At 42.1% G+C, this 10,414-nt stretch overlaps 1 protein-coding gene across 5 annotated transcripts; it reads left to right on the top strand.

The window, feature by feature from the left end:
- The first annotated feature begins 280 nt into the window (after positions 1 to 280).
- ZBTB43 (zinc finger and BTB domain containing 43) lies at positions 281 to 8,264 on the top strand. 5 transcript variants are annotated; one of them, XR_008971240.1, is made up of 4 exons: positions 281 to 330; positions 3,945 to 5,391; positions 6,273 to 6,340; positions 6,608 to 8,264. XR_008971240.1 is itself a non-coding variant. In XM_057401644.1 (3 exons), the coding sequence occupies exon 2, from the start codon at positions 3,968 to 3,970 to the stop codon at positions 5,360 to 5,362; it is 1,395 nt and encodes a 464-aa protein (XP_057257627.1). In that variant the 5' UTR covers positions 281 to 330; positions 3,945 to 3,967; the 3' UTR covers positions 5,363 to 5,391; positions 6,608 to 8,264. The 5 variants fall into 5 exon arrangements, 3 of the variants coding, with proteins under 3 accessions (XP_057257627.1, XP_057257626.1, XP_057257625.1); XR_008971239.1 differs by having other exon boundaries at positions 3,945 to 6,340; XM_057401644.1 differs by lacking the exon at positions 6,273 to 6,340.
- Positions 8,265 to 10,414: the final 2,150 nt, after the last annotated feature.

Genomic DNA, 10,414 nt, shown 5'->3' with positions numbered 1-10,414 from the left:
TTCCAACCCCCCTGCCATGGGCAGGGACACCTCACACTAAACCATATCATCCAAGGCCTCATCCAACCTGGCCTTGAACACTGCCAGGGATGGACCTCCCTGGGCAACCCATTCCAGTGCCTCACCACCCTCACAGGAAAGAATTTCCTCCTTATATCCAATCTAAACTTCCCCTGTTTAAGTATCATCCTCGTGGCCCTCCTCTGGACTTCATCCCATAAATCGTTCTTGTGGAATCTCATCTTAACTTTGGAAAGTTCAAGTATGTGCTCGTCACCCAGCGCTGGGCCGGGTCGATCCCCGCTATGCGACAGACCCCGGGGCCCGCAGGTGAGGCGCGGCCCGCGCTGCCGCCGCACGGGGCCCGCGGACCCGCTCCGGGGGGGGGAGCAGGGAGGGGGCAGCGCGGCGCGGAACGGCGAGTGAGGCCTTCCCCGCCCCCGCCGCTTCCCGGCCGGGTGCCTCTCCGCGGCCGGCCGCGGGGTGCGGGTGGGAGCGGGTGCTGGGCCCTGTTCGTCAGCTGTGGGGGTGCAGGGGCTTGGCTGGGCCTGCAGCCTCCGGGACGGGGCCCCAGCGGCGCGGCCGGGGCAGGTAAATAAGTTGATTCTCCGGTAGCAGTACGTACGGGGAGGTGAAGTAACTGCCTGCAGGCGCCTCTGAGAGGAGTTTTGTTCTTGAGTGAGTAGTATCTGCCTTGTATGTGTCACTCAGTGTTTCAGAGTGGAGGCTGTGGGGTTTTAATTACTTAAAAGGACTTTGTTCTTTATGAGTTGGGATAAAGAAGATGCAGGCAGAGCAGGAGGAAGTAAAAGTGAAGTGTGGCTTTATTAATAAGAATTACTTCATTTGCGTTTTGGTTGATTCCGTTTACATGAAAATTTAAAATATATAAAAGTTTGCTTCCATCAGGAGTTGTTTGTGTGGTGGCCTCATGAGTGCTGGCTAAAGCTGCCAGTTTAGATTAGCAGCACCTAGATAAGGTCTATAAGCATGTCCCTTTAAATTTCCATTGAATGTGTCCTGAAGGTTTATCTTTAGCAGACAAGTGTTGAAAAATAGTCTTAAATCTGGGAACGTTCTGAAAGGTAAAGAACTGCATCTGCATAAGAAAGTATGTTTGATAAGACTAAAATAGGTATTGTGTAATGCTTACGAGATATAAGGCAACTGTTAAATATGCTTAAGTAACATTGTCAAGTTGTAAGCGGAGTGGTGATAACAACTGAAGTGGCTGGCATGGTGTTCTGTTGCTCTCTGGAGAAACACCAGTAGCTGATGTGGTCTCCTGAAGTGGGTTGGCTCTGTGGGTACACAACAGGGCTGATGCTTCCAAGAGTAAAAGTGAAGAGAGCTGAAGACAGTAAGTTTAATGGTGGTGTTCTGCTTTTATGCAGGTAACGACCTGAAGGTCAGATGACCTGCAAGCTTTTCAGAGCTTCCTTTTCCAAAGAAGTATTTTTAAAATCTATTTCTAGTATTAAATACTTAAAGCAAGTTGTAAGGGCTGAAGGGGGAGTAATAGTTTGTGATATAAAGGGCTTTCTTCTTTCATAACGCTGTTAGTCAAAACACCTGAGAATAGTGATGTGCTAAACCTGCAAGTTTTAAGCTGTTTCCTCAGTTGGTGCGTGTTGGTTTGTGTCTCAGCAGAATGTAACTGTTTACCTGTGATTTAGGTGAGTTGGTATTTGTAGGAAAACTGCCTTGTGCCACCATGTGTTTAAACACACACCCCCCCCCCCCCCATAAATGATGCCTGATCCTCCTGTCAAATCTGAGGTACTTGGTAAACACCTCTTAAGTTAAACAATTGTTTCAGGCAGTAAAACGATAACGATTTGTGAAAACGTAAAGTGAATGCGTCTTTACTGCAAGTTACATAGTTCAACTACAAAATATTTAGTCCTTCTATTTCCTCCCATTACCCAGCATTGGAAATGACTGTAGGAAGAAGGGAAATGATCAAAAAAGATACTTTTTTTCGTTGGACTGTTGCTGTGATTATTTATGGTTACAAATGGCTTTCATAAATGGCAGTCTGTTTTCTTCAGAGGCATTCATAAAAGTCAGTTTGATACTATGCTTTTAGTGAAAAATGAAGAGGAATTGTAAAAGCAGAGTGTCCATGATTCTGTGAAAGATGCCAGTTTTCTGAGGAGCTTGGGTCTGTATTTATTGAAGCCTCGATGGCTTTCTGACTCCCATGCTCTTTGCTATGGAAAGCCTGGTCACCTTTCTTTAAGGTAACTGTATAGTCTGTGCTCCATATGCTTGGCATCCTTCTCTAGCTCTGAACCTTTGGAGATGGGCACTGAGGTTTTTCAGGAGTGGGAGAGAGCTGTCAGGAATATGATTTGGAGAACGGATGAGAATGGTAAGGAAGGGATTATGCAACCATGAGCTGTTGATTAAACATTGAGTGAGCTACATAATCCCTCCTGTGCTGTCTGCGTCTTGGCAGCAAGCTCTGCTGCTCCTTCTGCATTCAGCATTCACGTGTTTCTGCCGACGTGCCAGCATTTTAACACGAAAGTGCACCAAAAGAGCAGTTTTCTATTGCTGGTTACATAACTGTGTGCAAAGCCCTGCGGTTGTTGTGCAGGCTCTCTGTAGCAGGGATTCATAATCTTAGTGTCTTGATTCTGTATTTCCATAGAAGCGCTTTCATTTTAGAGTCCTCCAACTGTTTGTAATGCAAATTCTGGTTTTACACCATATTAACAACATGCTTTATGTTCTGTATGTATACACTGTCTGCTAATTTACGATGTATTATCTCTCAGGTGTGTCTGTTGAAACTTTGACACGTTCTCACTGATGAGAAACAGATGAATGTCAGAGAAATCTGCTTGCTACTCCATGGCTCTTCTAGAATTCCACTGTATTCCATTTATACATTGTCAGACTGAAAAATTGCACAAGTTGAACTTATTCAGGCAGTTAATGTTGGTCGTTCATCGCTGCATTTAAATTTCTGTCATCATTTCTAATGGTAACAACATGTAAATTTATCTAAAATTTGAAATTTAAAGTAGACATTTTAAATAATTACTGCTTAAAAGACTGTTACCTGTGTAGTAAGACATCTGGATCATGTGGGAATAAAGACATTAAAAACTAAGCTATTAGCTGAGCTTCCACTGTATAATTGTTGCACTGTTACAAATGCAAGGTGCCTGCAGATAAAATTCTGTACAGTAGAGAGATCCTTTTCCTGATTAACATTTTAGATTCGTAAGGTTTTTCTTAGAGTAAGAAATGTTACAATAACATCTGAAAAAGATTGGAATTACACAGTTGGATTGTAGTCCTGCAGCTGTGCAAGATGTTGCTATCGCACCTTTCAGTTAGTAAAATGACAAGAAATTGTCACTAGAAGAGTCATAAGCCTCATTTTCACTTGGGTTCTCTCTGTGCTGCCTTTGCCATTGTATGAATCAGTATCTTGGCTTTTGGAAACTTCATTTAAAGTGGAATATTTCATAAGAGTAGCATCAGTCTTTATTTGGGATCGGTGAGATGATTTTGTTAGCAGAATCTCTCATTTGCTGTTACAAACTCTGGGACAACCTGGAGTTAGAACTTTACTGCTAGAGTTTCATTAAATAACTGGTTTTGTTATCTTAAATTCATGCTTGAAGTGCTTAATCTGTCTCAGCTGGGTACCATGCTTCTTGTAGTTCCTCTTGATGAGTCCTCTTGGGTACAAGAAACACAACAAAATATGCTGGCAGAGCAATTCGTGGCCCAAGTACGACTTCGAGAAATGTGGTGGGGTAGGAGAATAGAAGTGCAGAGGTGACACAGGTTCCAGACGATGCTGGGTTGATTCCATATGAGTCTGCTTGAGTGTTATTTGTTAAAGAAAACAGAAAAAGTGTAGAAGGAAATGGGAAGGTCAGTACTGTCAGAATTTCTGATTTTATTTTTCCTTTTCCTTGCAGCACAGCACTAAATTTGTAATGAAATGGAGTCTGGGTCAAGCTCTTTTCGAGTGGAATTTCCAGATTTTTCTAGCACCATTTTGCAGAAGTTAAACCAGCAGCGCCAGCAAGGACAACTATGTGATGTGTCCATTGTAGTTCAGGGCCATCTCTTCAGAGCCCATAAAGCTGTTCTTGCAGCCAGTTCACCTTACTTCTGTGATCAGGTTCTCCTGAAAAACAGCAGAAGAATAGTCCTGCCTGATGTGATGAATCCCAGGGTATTTGAAAACATTCTTCTGTCTACCTATACCGGTCGTCTGGTAATGCCTGCTCCTGAAATTGTTAGTTACTTGACAGCAGCGAGTTTCCTTCAGATGTGGCATGTGGTGGATAAATGCACTGAAGTGCTAGAGGGGAACCCAACAGTTCTGTGTCAGAAGATGAATCATGGCAGTGATCATCAGTCCCCGAGCAGTAGTAGTTACAACGGCCTGGTTGAAACCTTTGAACTTGGCTCTGGAGGACAGCCGGAATTCCATAAAGGGCAGGAGCTAAGAGATGGCGAAAACGAAGAAGAGAGCTCTAAAGATGAACTGTCGTGTCAGCTGACGGAACACGAGTACCTTCCCAGTAATTCTTCAACAGAACATGATAGACTTAGCACTGGAATGACAAGTCAGGATGGTGAAGAAGGAACTAGTGATAGTGCAGATTATCAGTACACCAGGCCTATGTATAGCAAACCCAGCATCATGTCTCATAAGCGATGGATCCATGTGAAACCAGAAAGATTTGAACAAGACTGTGAAGGTGTTGATAATCCTTACGATGAACACCAGGTGTCTGAATCCATGAATGCCATTCAGGCAGATCATTCAATCCAGTCTTCAGGTGTTGAAGACTTTCATATAGGTGACAAAAAGATGGAAACAGAATTTGATGAGCAGGCAGATGAAAGTAATTATGATGAACAAGTTGACTTCTATGGCTCTTCTATGGAAGAATTTTCTGGTGAAAGGGCAGATGGAAATATAAATGCTCACAGACAGGATCTTATGATGGCAGCAGGTTATAGTGAAGGCATTGAAATGGCTACAGGAATTAAAGAAGAAACGTCCCTCACTGGATTCTCGCATGCTGATAAGCTGTATCCCTGTCAGTGTGGAAAAAGCTTTACACACAAAAGTCAAAGAGATCGGCACATGAGTATGCACCTTGGCCTCCGACCTTATGGCTGTGGTGTCTGTGGTAAGAAGTTCAAAATGAAACACCATCTCGTAGGCCATATGAAAATTCATACAGGCATAAAACCGTACGAGTGTAACATCTGTGGGAAAAGGTTTATGTGGCGGGACAGTTTCCATCGGCATGTGACCTCCTGTACCAAGTCATACCAAGCTTCTAAAGCTGAGCAGAGTACTACTGAGATGAACTAAGGCATCAGTGCTTACGTTTGTTTATTAAAGTAAGCAAATTAATTATGCAAATCATGTCTGGTACTTGCTATTGTAAATTCTCAATCTTCTCCCTGCCCTCCACGTTGTAATGATTATGCTGGTATAAACAGACCAAACTCTTATTTTACTTTCCACAGTATTACTCCAGGTGTTCAAAGTGCAAACAGTTAATCTGAAAGGTGCTTGTAAAGTGAGGTCTGTAAGGTCTCTGTGACGTTTATTGTAATTGCAGCAGTATTTAGAAGCCCTGTTGATTTTCCCAAGTCTTCTAAATTCAAAGCTCAGAATTGACCCAAATCCTGCAAATGCTTAGATGAAGCAAGAATTAAAGTAGCCCTACTTAATGAGGAAGAGAACTAGGATGACAAAACCAGGGTGCATATCACAGAACCACAGAATGGTTTGGGTTGGAAGGGACCTTAAAGCTTATCCAGCTCCAACCCCTGCCACGGGCAGGGACACCTTCCAGTAGAGCAGGTTGCTCCAAGCCCATGTCCAACCTGGGCTTGAGCAATGCCAGGGATGGGGCAGCCACAGCTTCTCTGGGCACCCTGTGCCAGCGCCTCAGCACCCTCATGATGATAGGATTCACATTTTAATGACAAAAAGTTAGAATTCCACCTCAAACTGGAGACTGCCAACATACTTAATGTGCATCATTAGATAGTTTACATTGTTAAATAGCCTTTGCTGTATTGCTTAATGAAAGGCTGTGTTAAATATGGTTTGGCTTTCCTTTATCTGTCTTCCATTTTATTATCCATCTTCAGTAAAACAAATGTCTAATTTTGTGCTGATTTCTATTTGGTGTCTGTAATGCATTTAAATATAGTTGAGCACTATATAAACATCAGTCTGCATTAAGCATAATTTGTATCTACTCCTCTAGGGCCTAATGCCATATGACTCTTGGCTTGACTTGATTTTGATTGCTACACCGTGAGAGCTTCTAGAAGGGTGTGTAATAAATGTTCTGTCAGGAAAAAAAAAAGTAATTTTTGGAACTTATCCAAAATAATCAAACATTCAAACTGTAGTTTTCTGGTCAGATTTTTGTGGTTTACTACAGTAGCAAGTACCAAACTCTGTGGATTCCCAAATTGACTTTTTATTGGTACAAAAACTTCTTTGAGAACTTCTATCTAGTTTTAGAAACCTGCTTTAGGAAAATTATTTAGTCATTGATAGGTATTTATACTTTTAATTCTTTTACTCTTTGAACAGGAAGAACTATAACACAGCTTCTTGGTACTGAACTACTGTGACTGTACATGTGATCACAAGCAGCCCGGGTTGATTACCTCTGAAGGTGAAGTTGCTTGTGGGAAAAAAAAAAGTAGGAATTACGGTGTTTGGATCTATTAATGGTACTGAGAACATGGTACCGTGCTCATGTCTGAAGTCTGGGGGTTTGCTGGGGAAGTGGTGCTCCTGCTTTGTTAGGATGAGGATCTATGTGCTGGGCTCTCATTCCTGGCGATAGATGGAGGAGCATTTGTAGTTCCGAGAGATGCTGCCAGCTCTGCAGGTAGAGTGAATGCATCAATTTTAAAGGTGGCAACAGGATTTTGGGGTTGAAAGCTTAATGCAGTCCTGTGCAAAAGCAATTAACCCTTTTTGTAGTTTACTGAAACATAAAAAGGAAAGAGCCTTCAGAGCATACACAGACTATGACACAAAGAGTTGATGTCCAGGTACAGTGCTGGTAACATGAGGAGGGGGAAGTTACCCAGCACCAAAGGCCTAAGCCTGTCTGGCCCAAATTTATATGTTAGATACTGTGATATGCAGGATAACATACTTAACAGATACATACATAACAGATGACCCTGTATGGTGAAGCAAAACCACACAAAGATAGTTACTATTTAGATGCTTTTTTAAACTCCCAGTTACAAATTGTCTTAAGATGCAACCAGACTGTATGTTGAATGTGAACGTCTGGTACAAGCTGGGGTTTTACTACTCAGTGGGCTGTAATGACTGTAGCTTCTTTTCTGACATTCTACTTACAAACTTTAATTTTCTTGAGAGGCTCTTAATCTTCTAATGCTTCAGATATTTTTCATATGGAATTTTGTTAAAACGGATATTCCCAAATAGGATGAACCCGTTGCTGGCAATGGGCATAAATGGTCAGCACCACAGAGTTCCTGTTCTTAGCACTTAATTGAACTCTACAGTATACCATGGTGGCCATATATAACCCTTGTAATCAAGGTAACTAAACAGGGATTTGCTCACTAACACTGTAACCTGCTTAATGTATAGAAGCACTTTGTATTTAAAAGGAAAAGAAAAAAAAAGAGGAAAAAACATAAAACTTTATAAGTATGTTTTTTAAACTTAGAAATATATTCCCTTTATGGTTTGTTTCCACACTGCTAATACTGTCTTTTTTAATATTGAAAAAAAATAATTATAATGCTTGCCTGTTTACATGAGTGTAGAAGAAAGAGGGTTCTTGCACTCAGTGGCCCTATTTTTCCATTCTGCAAGGCCTTACTACATACAGGGTGTCATTTCTGCAGGTACCATCATCACACTCGAGGGAAGGTATTCTCATACTCATTTCAGGAGTAATCTTGTGTATTACATTAGTTCTCAACCCCTTTCAAATTGTCACTTCAGTGTTGCATACAAAGGTTAAGGGTGCCTCTTCCCATTTAACCATCAAAAAGGCTGGTCAGAGGCACCAGGCTGAAAAACACGGTCAAGCAAAACACCTCTTTCTGTTAAACCCAGACTATCCTACAGAGCTGCCAGCAAAACTGTTTCTTTTACCAGCTTGGAATGACTTTTATATGGGACATTTCAAAGTTAAGCGTTGCTCCTATTTGCAGTTAGACTACTTTGAAATAAAGCTTTAAAATAAAATGTACTGCGAGAGACACTTTAAAGGTTTTATAACAGGTCCAGTAGATCATATTATAGAACCATGTCCTCTTTTAATGACTTAGCATGAATAGTAACTTTATAATATTTCTTATTACTGTTTTACCCCATTTTATGACATTGTCCTAAAAGTCCAACAAATGTTGCTCCGCTGATCCTGTAGCACTTGGCTTTTTGATGTTAGTTGACATGAAACCAGTCGATTGCAGGAAAATATTGATACGATTGTCATGAGGTTGATGGGAATGATGGTGTAAGGAAAGCTTGAGATAACATGTCTAAAATGCTTTTGCTCATCACAGGCAAAACAATTGACTTGTGTTGGTTTTCATGAATTTACTATATTGCCCTTTGACAAACCTCTGATCGCTGATTCAGGTACTGGGGGGGGGGGAGATAACAAGAAATTACTTAAACACTTAAGGAAACCTCTGTCCTTCCCTTTCCTCAGTCTCAGTTTAAGGCTCACACCTCTCCCTGCCTTTGTAATCTCCTATTGTTTCCCTTGCTTTCATTGAGAGCTGCATTCAGCCCGTGCCAGCTCTTGTAGTGAGGTGACAGATCACTCAGGAGGTTGGGCTCATTGCCACACTGACTTGTCTTGCCACTCTTCATCTCAGTGGGTGTCCTGTGCTGCTCTGGGCTGGTTGTTGTCACTGATTGTCGTCGTGGCACCACATAGTTCCATCAGGGATGTGTCTGTTCCAGCTTGGCTCTCCTGAAGGCTTCAGACGTGCACCTGCTTTGGCATGGCTTAGCTACAGGCCAAAGTCCCTTCAGAAGTGAATATCCCAGGCATGGAGTGTGTCCTGCTGTGTGTGTCTATACATGTCCTCAGTGTCTTCTCCACGTGTTTCCCAAGGGCAGCTCTTCAGTTTATCCACGTTTACACATGTGTTTCCCTGGGAGTATCTTCTTATGTGTCTCCATGCACCTCTTGCTAGCAGCTGCCACTCTTCCTTAAACATGTTTGAGCAGAGGCACTGTGCGCATCTCTGGCTGAAGTTCTGGCATGCAGTGGATCGTTTGCATGCACTTCAGTGCAGGCTAGGACCTGTTGTGACCATCACAGGGCAGTTTGTAACCTCTTGCTGTATGTCAGGGAGTGTCCAGACAATGCCCTTGGTCATACAGTTTTAGGTAGTCCTTTATTGGGTCCCTTCCAACTGGAGATACTCTGTCAGCCTTGCAGCCCCCTGCTACTGAAACCCTGCAGTTTATGGCTGATAGAGTTGTGCAGTGTAAACCAAGACCTGCAGATGCAGCTTCTTGTCAAGCTCTTAATCTTTGCTAGCGGAGTGGTCTTGTTCAACACACAAGAAATTACTTCTTGTTTGTAGGGAGGAAGGAAGCAATCCCTATAAATAGATAATAGGAATGCATATGTATATGGTGAATTTCATTAGTCTTCCCTTAAGCTTCATGATCTTTAATGATACAGCTTAGTAACATCTGTGCATTTTTACACTGCTTGCTGTTGACTGCAGTGAGGTGAATGTCTTCTGGAAAACAGTCATTGTACACGCAGGAGGCTTTCAGAATTCCCTGCTACCATGAAGCCATTCATTGTCCTATCAGTGGTAAGAAAATGATACTACAGCTAAGTTCCTTTGCATTCCAATTTGTAACTAAGATGTTAATTACCATGGAATCTGTGTAGCTGATCATAAAAAACTGTGTAAGAGTATGAAAAATTCAGCTGTTAACAGCATTAAGAGCTCTGCTTAGGTGCGTATCTGACTTTTAAGGGAGGAGGTTCCTATTTCACACACCACTGTTGGGGGTTTTTGCTGTTCTGGGTTTTAAACATGGCCTTGCTTTATGGGTGAGCAGGTAGACTCTGGAAGGTACTGTCAGGACAAGTTTTGGTCTTAGCTTTTGTTCATCTGAAGTGTTCCTGGGGTTGAGAAACTTTGTCCTGTATCAGAAGCGAGATGATCAAAGGCTGATGTATTGGGTTTCTTGATACAAAAATACTTGCTATCCCTGTATTATTGAGCCTGAAAGAACGGAGGCACCTCATGTCTTGTAATCTCATGGTGTTGGTACCAGGAAGGAGACCTGTCTCTGAGTTATGAGATCCTACAGCACTGAGTGTTTTCCTTTAATGGAATCAGAACCTTTCTCAAAACAACA

Source organism: Pezoporus wallicus, unplaced genomic scaffold, assembly GCF_028554395.1.
Source record: "Pezoporus wallicus isolate ANWC-B61680 ecotype Strahan unplaced genomic scaffold, APGP_CSIRO_Pwel_v1 contig_8013, whole genome shotgun sequence".
In the NCBI taxonomy this organism is placed as follows: domain Eukaryota; kingdom Metazoa; phylum Chordata; class Aves; order Psittaciformes; family Psittacidae; genus Pezoporus; species Pezoporus wallicus.
This window is presented reverse-complemented; position numbering and strand designations above follow the sequence as displayed.